This window comes from Abramis brama, assembly GCF_963993115.1.
Source record: "Abramis brama genome assembly, chromosome: 11".
Classification (NCBI taxonomy): Eukaryota; Metazoa; Chordata; class Actinopteri; order Cypriniformes; family Leuciscidae; genus Abramis; species Abramis brama.
In genome coordinates, this window is record NC_139973.1 from 11,141,005 (window position 1) to 11,158,712 (window position 17,708).

Below are 17,708 nucleotides of genomic sequence, written 5' to 3' on the forward strand. Positions count from 1 at the left end.
AGCCGGAATTCTTACTGGTTGGTAGGTGATCAAATACTTATGTCATGCAATAAAATGCAAATTAATTATTTAAAAATCATACAATGTGATTTTCTGGATTTTTGTTTTAGATTCCGTCACTCACAGTTGAAGAGTACCTATGATAAAAATTACAGACTTCTACATGCTTTGTAAGTAGGAAAACCTGCAAAATCAGCAGTGTATCAAATACTTGTTCTCCCCACTGTATTTGAATGATATGCAAAAAAGAGAGGTATGACCCAGAATGAGGCTTCTTGAATGATATATTTTGACAGCCAGCATTGAACATGGTGGAAGAAATGGCTTTAAAATGATCAATGACCTTAAATCAATCATCCAAGGTCAGTACAATGAAATTAGTCATGTTTCTGAGCTAGGGTTTGTTTTTATGTTTTTGGGAGAGTGCCACGTCATGTCTGGCTTGTTCAATGATTACCTGAAAGAGATATCCAAAGTTTCTTATTGGATAAGACTAGATAGAAAACCAAGTAAATTGACCAATGGACTGATGGGGAGGAGGTTAGAGGGTCAGCAGGGCAGTGTTCATATGAACCTCTGTGATTCTTCCTAAAAATTTCAGACTAATCCAGTGAGAACGTGTAAGTATAAGCCTCAGCTCACAGAGAGAACTTTTGATTTGATTTCTGCTGTTTTCATTTCTTTGTCTCTCCTCTCTGAATGCAGGAGTGATGTCCAGTCTAAAGGAGATCTGTGCGGGACTGCCTCTTGATCCTCTACCCCCGAACCGTGGGAGAGACCCCAATGTACCTCATGCACCTGTCCGAACTCCAAACCTCACCCCAGCAGAAGAACGGGTGGGTCTCTCACACCTATGCTCCGTCATTTAATTATTCAGAATAAATGAATATTTATCATTAATAAATAAAAATTAGCAGAATGTCCGAGTTGCTTTGTTTCATACAATGAAATGGAGACCAACAAGGACAAAAAGCATAGAGTATTGTAAATGTATAGAGCATATGACTTTGTGTGCTGTATTCCAAGTTTTCAGAAGCCAAACGATAACTTTATACTGACAAATCACACAGCAGATCTTTTAAAGTTTATTTATAATTTGACATAGTTGTCACTCAAAAGCAAGGCTGTTTACAAACCCCCCAAAATATAATATAAATATACAGTACAAAAGTTTGGGGTCAGTAAGATAAAAAAAAAAATGAAATACTTTTATTCTGCAAGGACATATTAAATTGATCAAAAGTGACAGTAAAGACTTTTACATTGTTACAAAAAAATCTATATAATTCATGAAATAATTCAGAAAACATTTTACAGTTTCCAAAAAAAAGAAAAAAATTAAGCAGCTCAACTGTTTTAATATAATAATAATAAATGTTTTTTGAGCACCAAATCTGCATATTAGAATGATTTCTGAAGGATCATGTGACACTAAAGACTGGAGTTATGATGCTGAAAATTCAGCTTTTCCATCACATGAATAAATTACATTTCACAATATATTAAAATAGTAAACACTTATTTTAATTTGTAAAAATATTTCACAATATCACAGTTTTTACTGTATTTTAAATTAAACAAATGGAGCCTTTTGAGCAAAAGAGACTTGCCGACCCCAAACTCTTGAACTGTTGATGAATTTCAATGAATTGGGATGTTTTAAATGCTTCAGGTCCACTCAGTGGTCAGCAACGGTTAAAAAAATACAGAATCTCCCTAATCTTTCCACACTGCAAGTCCTGTCAATCATTAAAGATAAGAGTCTGAATTTCGAACAGAGAAAGGGAAGAATGCTCAGTAAAAGAGGGGTTGAGGGACAGAGACCAAAACATTTTGTAAGTTGATTGCATCATGATTACTCATTCTCTCTCTTCAGTTAATCTTTACTGGACTCACCTGTTCTGGGTCTCTGTCATCATAGTGTCTCTATCTGTCTCTGTCTCTCTAGCTGGCTTTGAGGAATGCTTTGAGATACTTTCCTCCTAGTCTGCACGCGACTCTGGCTGCAGAGTTTGCGCAGGAGCTCAGGCAGTATGGACACATCTACATGTACCGCTTCTGTCCTGCACTGCATATGAGGTACAACAAAAGCAATTGCACAGCATATTTAGGCAACTGTATTGATACGGTATGTCTTGACTATGGCAGTTCACACCAAATCCATGACTAAATGTGTGTTACAGAGCCTATCCTATTGATCAGTACCCATGCAGAACAAGACAAGCTGCTTCCATCATGCTTATGATTATGAACAATTTGGATCCTGTTGTAGCACAGGTACATTTTCACATTTTGTATTATGTTTTGATGTAATAGTCAAGAAATTGCTGCAGCTTCATTGCAGTATCAGAAAGTGGGTCTGTTCTTGACTTCAAGAAAATATGTTATAGTGTAATGATCTCCAGAACTGCAATAAGCTCTGATTTTAATACTTATTTTAATTCTCTCAGTTCCCACAAGAGCTTGTAACGTATGGAGGAAATGGACAGGTGTTCAGCAACTGGGCGCAGGTAAAGTGTGAGATTTTTATATGTATTTATATATTGCTTTTATTACAGCTATATCTGTCTGTGTTATATTAAATTATAACAAATTAAGTTAATTGTTATTATTTAAGTTGATGTAACCTTTATTTTTAAGTCCAGCTGTACTTATCCACGAGGGGGCGCAAGGGTATAAATAGCGCGAGTGAGGTCTCATCCATCAGATGCTTATGAGTGACGCTAACACACACACACACACACACACACACAAAACACTAACCTGTGTCACGTCTCCGTTTCTCCTGTTTATTCAGGGTTTTAAACTGTCCTCACTTCCCATGCCTTGGGACTTGGAAATATATTGTGGTTGATATGTTGTAAATACTTTTAGTTTCTTTTTAAACAGAGAAAACCAAGTGAAAGTGATGGGCTCAGCAATTCAATTGACAATTTGTGTCCATTGTGTTTATGTGTGTGTTCGTATACGTAGTTCTGGCTGGTATTTCACTATCTGAGCACCATGACTGAAGAGCAAACTCTTGTGATGTACAGTGGTCATCCATTAGGTCTCTTTCCCAGCCTCCCCTCTTCTCCACGCTGTGTTATCACGAATGGCATGGTAAGATAAACACAGGCCATTCTGCATTGAGAATGGGATATAAGTAAGGGAAGGGGAAGGGAAATAACTGTTTCTTTTCTGTTTCTTCTTGTGTGGTTTCAGGTTATTCCAAACTATTCTTCCAGAGAGGAATATGAGAAGATGTTTGCTATGGGCATTACCATGTGAGATTTCACCAATACCTAATAACAATCTTACTAGGCTCTTTTAGAAAATGTGCATGTACATCATTACCATTCAAAAGTTTGGGGTCAGTGAGATTTCTGAAAGAAGTCTTTTATGCTCACCAAGGCTGCATTTATTTGATCCAAAATACAGTAAAAAACAGTAACAAAAGTTTACTTTCTATTTTATACATATTTTAAAATGTAATTTATTTCTGTGATGGCAAAGCTGAATTTTCAGCATTCATTACTCTAGTCTTCAGTGTCACATGATCCTTAAGAAATCATTGTGATATGCTGATTTGGTGCTCAAGAAACATTTCTTATTATTGTCACAGTTGAAAACAGTTGCTGCTTAATATGGAAACTATGATACAATTTGTAAAGGATCCTTTGTTGAATAAAACAATTGAATTCTTTAAAAGAATCTGACCAGCACTTTTGAGTGTTAGTGAAAATTTGATCAAATTAAATGTAGTTGTGATTTTACTGTCATTTAAATGACCTTAATGCCTTACAGTCCACATTTATCATAGTAGAACTGGGCAATAGGATAGTGTGCATAGTCAAGTAGTGTGTATGTTTCTGTGTGTGTACGGTCAGGTATGGACAGATGACCGCTGGAAGTTACTGTTACATTGGCCCTCAAGGCATCGTTCATGGCACCATGGTAAGAAGAACATACAGAACTAATAAAAATGTGCTATCCAAAACTTATACAAAAATGTACTAAAAGAGTATCCTCTCTGCCTGTTTAGTTGACAGTGCTTAATGCAGGGCGAAGATACTTGGGCTCAGATGACCTGAGGGGTCGTGTGTTTGTGACATCTGGTCTGGGTGGCATGAGCGGAGCACAAGCGAAGGCAGCAGTCATTTCTGGCTGTGTAGGGGTCATTGCCGAGGTTAGATGACGGTTGTGTATGCTTACTGTTACCTAACCATCTCATTGAATACTTCAAGCCAATCATTACATTCAGTTTTTAGTTAAAAGCAAATTGACTATTGACTCAATTTGTTACAGAAAATACTCTAATTTGAAGGGATAGTTCAGCCAAAAATGTAAAATTCTGTCATTTACTCACCTTGATGCTATTCCAAACCTGTATGAATTTCTATCCTCTGTGGAACACAAAAGAAGATATTTTGAAGAATGTTGGTAACCAAGCAGTTTTGGTTCCTCATTGATCCATATTATGGACAAAAATACTAAAACTGTACAAAACTGCTTGGTTAAACGCTTTTCCTGGCCATAAAAATGGGCATAGGACTCCTTTTGGTCCATGTTAGCTGTAATAACTTACTAAATAAAAAATCTTCACATTTAAGTCCAAATTGCAACCCACCCTCAGACCCCTGAAATGATGCAAAGCCCTAAGTACACTATCATAACTGGCCTCTACAGGTTGATGAAGCTCCCCTAAAGAAAAGGCATGAGCAGGGCTGGCTGATGGAAGTCACTAATGATTTGAGCCACTGCATCAAACGTATCAGGTACAATATGCAAGAAAACACTGAAAAACATTGAGACTTACAGACATATCTTAAACTTCTATTACTTAATCTTATAGAGAGGCCAGAAAAGCAAAAGCGGCATTGAGTTTAGGCTACCATGGCAACATTGTGGATCTCTGGTAAGTCGTGTACTTCATATACTCTATTGTTTGTGAGTTTTATTTAGTAAATCATAAGTGCAATATGTTTCAGGGAGTGCCTCTACCAGGAGTATAAGAAGACAGGAGAGTTGTTGGTTGATTTGGGTTCTGATCAGACATCACTTCACAATCCCTTCCATGGAGGATATTACCCAGTGCAACTCACCATCGGACAAGCCAATCAGCTCATGAACACTGACCCCCAGTGCTTCAAAACCTTAGTACATGAGAGGTACACACAAAAATACATCTTAATGCCGCAAATAACTAAAAGTAATTTAAATCTACATAAGCTACATAAGCTCCAAACTCCCTTGTGTAGTCTTTGCAGGCAGGTGGAGGCCATCAATAACTTGTCAGATGCAGGGATGTTCTTCTGGGACTATGGCAATGCTTTTCTCTTAGAGGCCCAGAGAGCAGGCAAGTAAAGAGTAATTGTCACAAAATAAAAATTAATTCACTTACATGTACTTAGGGTTTGGTTTAGGGTTAGTTGCATGTAATTATGCATAATTTATAGTTATTATAGTAACTACATGTAACGTGTAATAAGGACACAGTAAAATAAAGTGTTACCAAGTATTCTTCTGTCTCTTCAAGGTGCGAAGGTAGAGAAGAAAGGGGGAGGGGCTACTGAGTTTAAATATCCCTCATATGTCCAACACATAATGGGGTAAGTGACCATAATGGGGTAAGTGACCATAATGGGGTAAGTGGCCAACACACGTCAATCAGAGACTAGTTTTAATCTTTGCCCCTTTCCGTAGGGATATTTTTTCACTGGGTTTTGGGCCATTTCGTTGGGTCTGTACCTCTTGTGACCCTGCTGACCTGGCTGAGACTGATGCAATCGCCACTGCTGTGCTAGAAGAGATAAGTTCCACAGTAACTGAACGTGTCCGACAGCAATATAGTGACAACATCCGCTGGATACGTGAAGCTGGGAAACACAAGATGGTATGGCTCACAGACACCCAACTCTAAATAAAAAAAATAAAAAAATCATATTAATTTTGTAATCACATTCATTTATTTACCCATCGATTTTGCACTTATACTGAGAGCTAGTGGTGTGGATGCAGCATAACACAAAAACAAACATTTACTAATGCCATTGTAAAAATGTACTATTCAGCCAATTTATTCAGTCCACAAAAGTGTCCAATAATAGCAAGTTATACAGCAAGTGTTTTTCAACTGGCCATGTGATCTCAACATGTCGTCCACCATGAGGCAGGGTTATCATAGTTAACTAAAACTAAAACCTTACAGTAATGTATGTTTTAAAAGTACTAAACTTTAAATAAATAAATTGTCTTAAAATAATGTTTTGTGTGTTCAGTTTGCAATTTTTGCTTTATCTGGTCTCTTTTGTGTTTAGGTTGTGGGTTCACAGGCCCGTATTCTCTATTCGGACCAGAGAGGAAGAGTTTCCATTGCCTTGGCAATAAACCAAGCCATTGCTAAGGGCAAAGTCTCGGTAATTTACGTGTGCATACTACCGAACTCATTTAATTATGGTTCATTAATACACACTTTGCAACATATCACTGCAACTGTCTCCTCTCCTCCCTCAGGCTCCAGTAGTCATCAGTAGAGATCATCATGATGTCAGTGGGACAGACAGCCCCTTCAGGGAGACCTCCAATGTTTATGATGGCTCTGCCTTCTGCGCAGGTACACAAAGACACATCTACACCATCTTTCAAATTATTATGCAAGTGACATATCAGTAGGATGTCAGTACAATAAACATTCAGATTTTAGTTTTTTGTTTTATTTCTCAAATATTTTAGATAACTGGTATCAATCTCAAGACAGGTTTGTTAAATAGTTTGCCATGTCGTCTTAGGTAAATATGAAACCTACTTAAAGAAGTTGTTCCACATTATTAAGCAACACAATTATTATTATAAAGTGACAGTTTTCATGCAATATGGGGAGGATGAAAGATCTTCCTGAAGATGAAAAGCATGAAAAGGTGCAGTGTCTTGCAAAAGGTATAAAAAAACCTAATATTTTGTGAAAAATGAATAGTGATTATCGAACTGTCCAAATATTTTTAAATGGTTTTATTCACTGAGGAATGCTGTACTACAATAAATGGTCCAGATGAATGGATTTGTGGATGGTTGTTGAATGGACACCCCATTCCAACAAGACTGTGACGTCGACAGGAAGCTGGTGGGTGATGATTTGGGCTGTAATATTGGGAAGTGAGATAGAAGGTCCCTTTAGGGTCTCTGAGGGTGTCAAAATGACTTCTGCAAGAGATGTGGAGTTTGTAACCGACCATTTTCTACTCCTGTATAAAAAGAAGGATAGTGCCTTCTGAAATAAAAAGGATTTTCATGCAGGACAACGCACTTATCCAATGCTGCAAAAAAACTCCACGGCAATAAAACTCTTAGAAAATGTACTGTATTTCTACACCCTGTAAACGTTTCTCTTTGTTAGCTTTGGTTAGCGGTGGCTGAGTGCAACTTTACACACAACTGCCAGCCAGCATGGAGAGGTTTTTTGAGACGCCAGAGACACCAGTAGCTTCAAATATCTGTTTGCTGCTCAAAAGTGACAGAAACTTTCCTTAATTAGCCTTTATCTGACTGAGTTCTGTGCTCTAAATCACTCACAAATCTTTTGACAGTTCGAAAATATCTATTCAGTGCAAAATCCTCTGCACCATTTCAGGCTTTTCATCTTCAGAAAGATCTTTATTCCTCACCATATTGCATGAAAACTGCGACTTGCTGAAGAAGAGAAGACCTGGAAACTACTGAACAAACTTGTCTGAGATTTATACCAGTTATCTAAAAAGATATGAGAAATAAAACAAACAGTTTCTTTGAAAAACTAATATCTGAATGTATTGCACTAAAATCCTACTTATATGTCACTTGCATAATAATTTGGAACACAGTGTAGATATACAAGTGAACTACAAGTTGTATATAACCATATAGTCATACACCATATACTAACTATGCACTAAGTAAGGGATAATGTACAGTCATATTGACATTGTAAAATAAAGCTGAGAAGGTGATCAGGAGGGGTGTTGTGTTATTCTGAGAGGGGTTTATTGTGCGATAATGAATGATTGAATATATATTATCTTGCTTATTACATGGCTACTTAGAGAACAAAAAATAAATTACCATGATTTAAGATTAAATAATTATTTATAGCTGTCATTATACAAAATATCTGACTACAGAATGTTGTGATTGACCAATCAGAATTAAGTTTTCCAGAGAGACTATATAATAGATTCATGTCTGTGCATTTATTATAGACATGGCAGTGCAGAATTTTGTTGGTGATGCATTCCGTGGCGCCACATGGGTTGCTTTGCACAATGGAGGCGGAGTTGGATGGTATGTAAAGATTTGTTATTGGTGAAAATTAATTATTTTCTAGTTCAAGATAAAACATGTTACTGATTTCTTGCTATTTTGTATTATTGATTGAGCAAAAAAACTTTTTTGGAATAAAAATTTATCATAAAAAAGATATTAGTTATTAGTGTTTTAATTATTGACTCTGTATTGATTTTTTTTTTAGGGGAGAAGTGATAAATGGTGGTTTTGGATTGGTTCTGGATGGTTCTGAAGAGGCAGGGCAGAGAGCTAGACTAATGTTGAACTGGGATGTCTCTAATGGGGTGAGTGTGTCCGTCTGTGTTTATAAATATATATGCATATACATGATTATACTGTTATATGTAAATACTGATGTGTATATCACTAGGTGGCACGGAGATGCTGGTCGGGCAACGCTAATGCTTATGAGGCGATTCAAAGTACCATGGAGGATCAGCGTCAGTTGAGAGTCACAATGCCCAACCCAGTTCAGGAAGAACACATTCTGGATCATGCACTGCTGTGATAAACTAAACTCCACATTTAAATATGAAATTATGCATTAATATGCAACAGAATGTCTATACGCTTTCATCTTATCTTACCAGAAAAAAAAGTTCACACGTACTGTTCTATTCACTCAGGAAAAATGGACAATGGAATGCATACCCTGAACTAGTCCATTATTTACAGCTACTTTTGAATTTGATGTCATGAATGAAAACAATTGAAAGCTATAATTGTTCAGTTTTGAAAATGTATTTCAGTGAATTGGTTTAAATTAAGTATTTGAGGTAGGCCTACCTGATGTGTATTTTATATGGTTATAAAATAATAAGCTCCCATAAAGGTAAAACTAGTCCTGAAAAATACAACAAATGGGGCCAAATTGTAAGTATACATCTTTGGCACTATTGCAATTATAGCTAGTAGGCCTACATGTCAAATGGTATTGTGGTAGTGTCGTGCTACAAACAAAAGTATTAAATTCAGATGCAAAACTGAAGGTTTGACCTTTTAGTAAATAGAATGGGAGTCATGGATACAAATGTCAACATGCCACCAATAGACTTTAACGTTAGTTACTTCACAGCTTCAAGAAATGAGAGGCGTTGAATAAAAATCATGATATGTTACAATTTAGCGTCCTCTTTATTTTAATAGCTTTAGGATTTTTTTTACACAGTGCCAAAACTTCAATAATGGCTCTGGGGACGGAGTGCTTACAGGGTGATCCGACGCTGGAAGAGGAATTCAGGCGGTTAAAAAAACGTGATTTGACAGAGACGTACCTATTTCAAATGGCATGTGGTTCGTTTAGACCACAAAAATGCAGTGGAAGTGCCTTTAGGAAGCATATCATGGATAAGGTAAAAACCTTTCCCGCAACTCGACCGCAGCCGAAGCACCTTGACGCTCGACCTGCAATACCTACATCAGACCTCAGAGGCGCTGCTAAGTTCTACACGCGCTTCCCCGGAGACAAGCCCGCGGAACACCCGGACTGGATCCGCGACAGGAAAGCGTTCAGAGAAGCGCTTGACGGTATGGGAGATCTGCGCAGATGGCTCCATAATAAACCGATTCTCACCGACCTGGAGGTTCTCATCACGGAACGAGACAGTCAAGATAAGCGGATGTCATCACCCCCTTCAAAAACAAGCATTTTCCCTCCACCACCAGATGTTACAACTGTAGGAACATATGATACAGTACAAACTAGAAAAGTGGCTAAAAGAAAGGCCACACTTAAAAATATTACAAAAAGTTATAATTTTATTGCATTAGAAACAAATTCGTAAACCAAATATTTTTGAGGGCACTGTTTGATGGCCTGTATTGTCACATTTGTCTCTATATCACAGTCTCCGCGCGCGCTCATGCGTGAAGTTGAAGAAGTGAAGAGCTTTCTGCGCGCTCGCGAAGCCTGCAAGCTCTCCAAATTCTTGGACTGGTATGGGACTGGTAAATTAAAGCGTGTAGACCTCTGTGCTCTGTTTAAGAAGGTGCATATGGCGTTGGCAATAGATTTATTCTTAATATTTTGAAAAAAAAGTGTAAAAACAAGTGTGTGTTTTGGTTTGTAGGAAGGCTTCTTCATACAGCCTGAGCGGATGAACGTTCTGATGTCCTCATTATATAGTGAGGATGGAAACTCAGTAACTGTGGAAAACCTGGCTGCTGGGATCCTGGCCTGGAACGGAAAGCATCAGGAAAGGGAAGAACACAAGTCAAACGCTGGTATATCTTGGTCAAGGGGTAAAGGGAGAAACTAAATAGTTTTTATTATGAACATTATTTCTTTCAGTTTGTAACAGCATAAGGTATTGTGTATTTATTTTTAGGTTATTGGAACGCAGACCACGAGAAAGGGACTTGGACAAGACACCATCTTCCAACACATGGAATCTCACTAGAGGAGAAAGATGATGAGGTACTGCAACACATAAACATATAAAATTTATATAAAACTTAACACAGTCCATTTTTGTTAAGATTATGCTTGAAAAAAACCTTTTCGTCATACCAACAACTGGTGATAATTCCATGGTATTTATTGACATACTTTGGAGTAGGCTGAGGTACATGTATATGGTAATCACGTAATACCATGGTAAATATTAAAGTATTGTATTACCAACAGAAACCGTAACAGTACCATGTTCCCACCACTGCAATTAAAACTTTAATTATAATCACATATTTATAATTTTTACTAATAGTTTTGTATTCAAAGAATATTAATTACAGTATTGAATTATGTCAGCTGATTTATGTTACATCTGTAATAGAGCTCTTTGAATGTGAATGTTTCTAGATGGGCATGCAGGACGTGGAGGTGCTGGCGATCATGAGGAGAGTTTTGGCAGCCACCAAGACCTCTTGCCCTTCTTCTCTTGGTGGCAGTATGGGTAGAGAAGTGGATCGTTTCAGGACACTTCGTTTTAGAGAATACCTCAAATCTATAGAGCAATGCCAACGACAGGGGCTTAATGTGAGCCAAGCCACTCTACAGAAAGGTATGTTTTTTTATTAATAATACATAGAAATTGCACATACACACAAGCACATATCGAGATGACATATTAAACCATTGTAAAAAAAAAAAAAGCATGTCTTTCTCTAGTCCTGTTGCACCCTGGTGACATGAGCTTGTCTAGCAGCTCCAAATTGGGAGGGAAATGTCACTTGTCAGGCTGTGGTGGACAAGAACAAGTCCTGACATCCCTCAGGACATCCAAAACACACCGAGTTGAAGGTGGAGCAAATAAGGGCCACAAAGCGATGTAAGTCACTCTATGACAAAAAAATAAATCTACTAATTGGGACAAGTACGATGCTGCTCTTTGAATTTTATATTCATCAAAAGAACCTGAAAACATATATTATGGTTTCCACAAAAAATATTAAGCAGCACAACTGTTTTCAACATTGATAATAATAAGAAATTACAAGAAAATCAGCATGTTAGAATGATTTCTGAAGGATCATGTGACACTGAAGACTGCAGTAATTGCTGCTATTTTAAAGGTCCCGTATTATGCCCCTTTTCACAAGATGTAAAATAAGTCTCTGATGTCCCCAGAGTGTGTATGTGAAGTTTCAGCTCAAAATACCCAACAGATCATTTTTTACAGCATGTTTAAATTGTCATTTTTTGGGGCACAGAAAAACGCGCTGTTTTAGTATGTGCCCTTTAAATGCAAATAAGCTGCTGCTGGACGACCCAGGGGGCGGAGCTTCATGAGCTCGTGCTCAGCCTCAGTCTCTCAGGACAATTTCATCTCACGGAATGATGATAATATCAGAAACTCTAAGTAACGGTGTTCATTTCGAGTCGGACAATAATGCCTACAGAGTCAGAGTGCTGTATAGAGATGAAACAGGTATAGTTTAGTAGTTTAATTACGGTTATTATAACGTATTTGCCATCTGCTTGTATGTATCCATTATTTATTAATAGCCTACAAGCCTGCTGTTTCGGACCAGGTCCGAATGATGATCAAACATATACTGATGAGTTTAATAAAGTTTATTGTACATCACACAAAAGATGAAGCGTCAGTTTTACTTAAGAAAATCACCATAAGAGCTGAGTAAACACAGTAAGTTATAAGAAGTGCGCAAGTACATAAACGAATTTCGGTAGAGTTGAGGGAGCATTCCTGTGGGCGGAGGTTAGTCAAAAAACGGTTCTAGTGACGTCATTAAAGAAGGAAGTAGAGGGATGTAGTCCAAACGGGCCGTTCGATGTAGGCGACTTCTGTTAAATAAAATATCTCGCTTGGCATTGAACTTTGAGCTTTATAATTTTACAGATATTATTTATGCTCTAACAGCAACATTACACACTAACTAAAGTTTGAAACATGGGATCACGAAGAACGGGACCTTTAAATTTTAAAATAAATTAAAATAGAAAACATTATTTCACATTTCTTACTGTTTTTACTGTATTTTTTTATCAAATAAATATGAGCATAAGAGACTTCTTTCAAAAACGTAAAAAAAATCTTACCAACTCCAAACTTTTAAACAGTAGTGTATGCCTTAAAAAAGAGTGTTTGTATTGAGTTATGTCTCTATATTTGTTGTAGGAAGAAGCAGTCAATTCGCTGGGCGGACCCTAATGCGTTCTGGCCTGGAAAGGAAGATCATGTGCGCTTGTTTCTGCCTGTGGTGACAAACTCTCCTGCAATGGTTTTATTTCAGCGTATTGAACGTACTGTTGCGCCAAGTCCCGGACACTGGCCCTTAAATCATTTAGGATACTCAACCTCTGGAGACATAGAAGCTCGCAAGATGTACACTCTCTAGAACATTTTTGACTGTATCATGAAACGGAAGTTGCAACAAGATAAATCATTTATAAAAAATACTGCAATATTCCATAAAAAAATAATTGTCCAATGACATTGTTGTTTTGACTTTCTGCAATGCTAATTTCCACCATTATGGCAGCACGCAAAAACTCAAATACTTCTGTAGATGTGCTGCTCTTTTTAGTTTTAGCCACACAGGTCTTTATTTTGTCACTGAACATATTCTCATATGTGATGCAAAGTAGACTCAAGCAGCCATGTTTGATTTAATAAATACTAAAATGTAAAATCTTCTCTTCAAACTGTTTTTTTTAATGTATAGAATGAATTATGAATATACAAATAACTTGTGTGTGTGTTTTGTGAATAGAGCTCTGTTGTTTTTCCTGATGTCAGGATATTTGCATTAGGAAGTATAAAGCAGATTGATTTGTTTGATATGGATCAGGACACCTGTGAATTTAAAAAGCAGAAACGGCACACTGTAGAAGACAGTGGACGAAGAGATGTCACGGATTTTGAGTCCGCTCCTGTCGACTCGTGAGAATGGCCTTCTCTGCAGTTTACTTAGTCATGATTGCAGTGTGAGTTCACTTGTTTTTGTTATACATCAATTGATCAAAATATATTTCTAAAAGAAACCATACATTGTGCAGGAATTACTGTTATTGCATTCCCATAATTCACTGTTAGCCTATAGTGTGTGTGTTGTTTAAAATGTCATTCAATGACATAATTTTCAGAATTCAGAATATATAAGAAACAGTTTCAGGTCTGTATTGCATTCCACATTACTGTGTGTTGTATGTGTTTTCAAGTGAGTGTTTCTTATTCTAAAGATTATAATTCCAACTCCACAGTACCCAGTGGGATATCAAAACACTTGGTTCTTTTTTCTAGCTCTTTTAATGCATTTGTTTCACTTTTTCTGGAACTTTCATGCAATGCTCATAATGTTTTACTGCTGTCCTCACACATCCTGATCCTAACTGATCACTGGTTTTTCTGGTTTGTAGACAGAACACATGGTGGTTATTTTAATAATTCACAAGTAGAGCCGTAGAAGCCAGGGCTGCCACATACAATTGTTTTTCAAATATGCAAACTTATGCAAACAGCATATTTCGACAAAACTGCATATTTGTGCAGGCAAAAAGACATGGCACAACTACACCGCTGACCGCACTGTCTGTGGTGCAGATGGATCTTTCTGGATACTTGTGGCTGAATGTGTATTTTTAAAATGATATTGTGTGTCTGTGAATATGTACTTTATATGCACTCAACATGCATTTTTAGAGACACACTCTATATTTATGTATATGTGTGTTTCTTTGTGTACATTACAGGTTTTAGCATGTGGTATTGTCCAGTTGGTAATTGCAGAGAAAAAGGAGTGGAAAAGTCACAGTTTTGGAGTTTTATGTCTGGTGCAAGATACATCCATTCATTCAACATTCATGAGACTCTACTGTCTTAAGGTGAGGCTAACAGATATTACAGAGAGAGCTTACACCCACTCAGTGTGTTTATCCCAAATGGTAAAATAATTCCTTCTAAAAAAATTGTAGGAATCAATAATTTCAATAAATTCTTATATTAAAGGGATAGTTCACCCAAAAAATGTAAATTTTGTCATCATTTACTCACCGTCAAGTTGTTCCAAACCTGTTTGAGTTTCTTCTGTTGAACACAAAAGAATATATTTTGAAGAATGTTTGTAACCAGACAGTCGATGGTACCCATTGACTTCCATAGTATTTTACCATCAACTCTCTGGTTACACACATTCTTCAAAATTATTTTTTTTCTGTTCAACAGAAGAAAGAAACTCATACAGGTTTGGAACAACTTGACAGTGAGTAAATGATGACAGCATTTTAATTTTGGGGGGAACTATCCCTTTAAATACTAAAACATTAAATTAATATGTGATTTTGTGTACATTTCTCTAAAGGTTTTCTACAAATACCAATACACGGAATGTGTTTTTATATATTTAACACTGATGTTGCATCACATAAATCTCACAAATCTCATTACCCTGACATTAATATATATCATACTCTCTTATAAATAAAGGTTCCAAATGGGGGTTTTCACAGTGATGCCAAAGAACCTTACAGTGAACAGTTCTTAAAATAAAAAAATGTTCTTAGTGTGAAGAACATTTTAAAAATAAAGAACCTTTTTCCAATATAAAGACCCTTGCTTGTACTGATTCTACTCTACGGGCTTATTTGCATGCATTATTCATTCATTAATTCATTCATTCTGCACTTTTTTCCAGAAATCTCTTTATTGATTGTCTGCCCTTTTTCCATTTCAATCCATTGTGCAATGGTTCTACATTGGATGTTTAGCTCATTTCTTATTGGGATGCTACTACTTTTTTGGTACCACCTCATCTCTCAAGTTCTGTGTGACTGTGGTTTTTCTCTTTCTCTCAGCAAAAGGACAAGCTGCAATGGGAACAGGAGCTCTATACACCATTTGAGTACTCAGAAACTTGTGCTTATTTCCACACCTTTCCTGGTGATGTGAGTGACAAATGCATTGCTTTTAAACTCCAAGTCTAATTCTAAGACTGTTCAGAGTATCTCAATACACACAGTCGCGTGTTTATATGCATCAGGTTTTGACTACATTATGGTTTTGACCAACCAAGCAAACTAAATTCCTTAATCATGATAAAAAAAAAAATGCTAAAAGATTTGTGTAACATTCAGGTTTAGGGCTTAGGGTATTTGAAATATTGTTAGCTGAACAATAGAAGTCAATGGAAAGTCTTCATCATGATGGAAACCAAATGTGTGTGTTCATGCAGGAGTGTCAGATAGGAATAAACTTTGCGGATGAAGGTGAGGCCAAGCAGTTCTACATTGCTATGCAGAAGCAGATCAGTGACAACAAAGGTCTGCCACTCTGAACACTCCTCACAAATCACATCAAATAAAGAACAATGTGTATCCGAGCCCCATTACACCTGCTGTTTCTCTCTTCTCCAGCATCTCACTCGGGACTCACACGCAGATACAGTGTGGGGGCTGTTTCAGATTGGAAAGACAAGCTTGACAAATGTCTTAGAGGACATGAAGTGCAAAAGAGGTGAGAAACAAAACAGACACAGACAGGCAACCTTAGACTCTGTGCTGAAATCTACATCATATACACTGTAAAACATGATTTTTCGACGTTATAAAAAAAAGATTAGTGGAATACGTTTTGCGAGAAATTATGTTACTTACTGTTTCTTTGTAATTGTGAAATTTACTAGCAATTTCTGAGAATTGTTTCAAAGTAAATCATTAAATGTTTTTTCAGTGTAGAATATTTGGGTTCTGATTCTGGTCGTATAGGCTTTCTCTTAGAAGTGCACCCAGAGTTCCACACCATCTTGATTCAGATGCAACATTTCCAGAGAGCAAGTCCAGCCAAATAAATAACTCATCGCAGACTCTCTCCAACGTTAACGAAGAGTCGATCTCGCTCGCCCAGAGGAAAGGGCCCCTCCCACCTCTTCCCCTTCATGCCAGGACAGCCATGCTGAAGTTGAATCGCAGTTCTAGCATGCAACACTTTACCTCTGCCATTGCTGTTCCATCAGGGGTTCCACCCCCTCCATCTTACCGTGCTCCCACAGTCCCTCTAAGTTCAGCTGTAAGAGTGCTCATATCGCTCATATACTGTATAAAATACCAAAATGTATGTACTCGTTTCATATCATTTTTATATCAAAATGTGTTTGTTGTAGGTTAAAGATCACTCCTCAGCTGGAATGAAGCAAACTTTTCATAATAATGGTAACTCCTCTGTCTAAATCTAATTTGTTTGACTCAGTTTTCTCCTTAAGGACTACTAAATATGGCAGACATGTTTCTATATTTACAGCTGGCACCGAGGATGAATCTGGCTATGATGATTACCTTTAAAACCACCATCCTCTCCAACATAAGGGACTTTATGACACAGCAAATGAAGGATCTGGTCATGTTATGCCACTATTCCCTCTGAATACTTACACATTGAATATATATCTTTATATGATAGGAATCTCAGCACCACAATGTGGTTCTTTTTTTATGAAAATGATGCAGTGAAGTATATCAAATCTAATAAAACATAACAATGGCCCCGAACAGTTTCTGAACTGAAGACAACTACAAAGTGTCTAAATACTTAGTCTTAATTTTGACAATTTAAAACCTAAATAAATAAATTTTTGTGAAATGTTTTGCTTGAAATGTTTACTTGTGTTATTTGCTGTAAAGGGATACTCCGTCTCCACCCACTTACAGTGCCGTTCCAAAACCGTATGACTTTCTTCTGCGGAACATTAAAAAGATATTTTAGGAAATGTCTCAGTGTTTTTGTCCATTCATTGGGCTCTAATGTTGTTTGGTTCCCACTTGTTTGCTTCCCTCATTGGGTGGAGTGTATGGCATTCATATATTTTTAGGTGTAGCTTAATCCAAATACTTTTTGAATACTATTTATCATAGTGACTTTTCTTCATTTACGTAGAATGAATAAATAAAGTGTTTTGTTAGAGCTATGATGACAGCATTAGATAATGACAGCACAAAATGTATAATGTTCTGTGTG

General features: G+C 36.9%; 3 protein-coding genes across 4 annotated transcripts; all 3 read left to right on the forward strand.

Moving 5' to 3' along the window:
• The first annotated feature begins 526 nt into the window (after positions 1–526).
• On the forward strand, positions 527–9,419 carry uroc1 (urocanate hydratase 1). Its single transcript, XM_084127863.1, has 20 exons — positions 527–620; positions 706–836; positions 1,949–2,079; positions 2,184–2,277; positions 2,451–2,510; positions 2,974–3,102; positions 3,205–3,266; positions 3,870–3,936; positions 4,025–4,168; positions 4,669–4,757; positions 4,835–4,897; positions 4,971–5,150; positions 5,241–5,338; positions 5,519–5,591; positions 5,686–5,875; positions 6,300–6,398; positions 6,496–6,595; positions 8,214–8,295; positions 8,483–8,582; positions 8,669–9,419. Exons 2-20 carry the CDS (start codon positions 711–713, stop codon positions 8,804–8,806), a joined length of 2,025 nt encoding a protein of 674 aa, XP_083983989.1. The 5' UTR covers positions 527–620; positions 706–710; the 3' UTR covers positions 8,807–9,419.
• A 366-nt stretch (positions 9,420–9,785) lies between these two features.
• On the forward strand, positions 9,786–13,442 carry efcab12 (EF-hand calcium binding domain 12). 2 transcript variants are annotated; one of them, XM_084127868.1, is made up of 7 exons: positions 9,786–9,974; positions 10,146–10,286; positions 10,368–10,539; positions 10,626–10,714; positions 11,099–11,300; positions 11,408–11,567; positions 12,879–13,442. In XM_084127868.1, exons 1-7 carry the CDS (start codon positions 9,828–9,830, stop codon positions 13,096–13,098), a joined length of 1,131 nt encoding a protein of 376 aa, XP_083983994.1. In that variant the 5' UTR covers positions 9,786–9,827; the 3' UTR covers positions 13,099–13,442. The 2 variants fall into 2 exon arrangements, with proteins under 2 accessions (XP_083983994.1, XP_083983995.1); XM_084127869.1 differs by having other exon boundaries at positions 10,368–10,521.
• A 140-nt stretch (positions 13,443–13,582) lies between these two features.
• LOC311091780 (uncharacterized protein) lies at positions 13,583–17,464 on the forward strand. The gene is made up of 8 exons (XM_084127870.1): positions 13,583–13,687; positions 14,453–14,584; positions 15,554–15,643; positions 15,931–16,018; positions 16,112–16,211; positions 16,463–16,763; positions 16,858–16,906; positions 16,995–17,464. The coding sequence occupies exons 1-8, from the start codon at positions 13,610–13,612 to the stop codon at positions 17,033–17,035; spliced, it is 879 nt and encodes a 292-aa protein (XP_083983996.1). The 5' UTR covers positions 13,583–13,609; the 3' UTR covers positions 17,036–17,464.
• Positions 17,465–17,708: the final 244 nt, after the last annotated feature.

Bases quoted from the DNA above. Each gene is read 5' to 3' on its own strand.
- uroc1 (XM_084127863.1), top strand. From the start codon at position 711: ATGTCCAGTCTAAAGGAGATCTGTGCGGGACTGCCTCTTGATCCTCTA. The intron at 5,151-5,240 runs GTACACACAAAA...TCCCTTGTGTAG, and splicing joins AAAACCTTAGTACATGAGAG to TCTTTGCAGGCAGGTGGAGG. The intron at 5,339-5,518 runs GCAAGTAAAGAG...TGTCTCTTCAAG, and splicing joins CTTAGAGGCCCAGAGAGCAG to GTGCGAAGGTAGAGAAGAAA.
- efcab12 (XM_084127868.1), top strand. From the start codon at position 9,828: ATGGGAGATCTGCGCAGATGGCTCCATAATAAACCGATTCTCACCGAC. The intron at 10,287-10,367 runs GTGCATATGGCG...TTTGGTTTGTAG, and splicing joins TCTGTGCTCTGTTTAAGAAG to GAAGGCTTCTTCATACAGCC. The intron at 10,715-11,098 runs GTACTGCAACAC...GAATGTTTCTAG, and splicing joins TAGAGGAGAAAGATGATGAG to ATGGGCATGCAGGACGTGGA.
- LOC311091780 (XM_084127870.1), top strand. From the start codon at position 13,610: ATGTCACGGATTTTGAGTCCGCTCCTGTCGACTCGTGAGAATGGCCTT. The intron at 16,019-16,111 runs GTCTGCCACTCT...TCTCTTCTCCAG, and splicing joins GCAGATCAGTGACAACAAAG to CATCTCACTCGGGACTCACA. The intron at 16,764-16,857 runs GTAAGAGTGCTC...TGTTTGTTGTAG, and splicing joins CAGTCCCTCTAAGTTCAGCT to GTTAAAGATCACTCCTCAGC.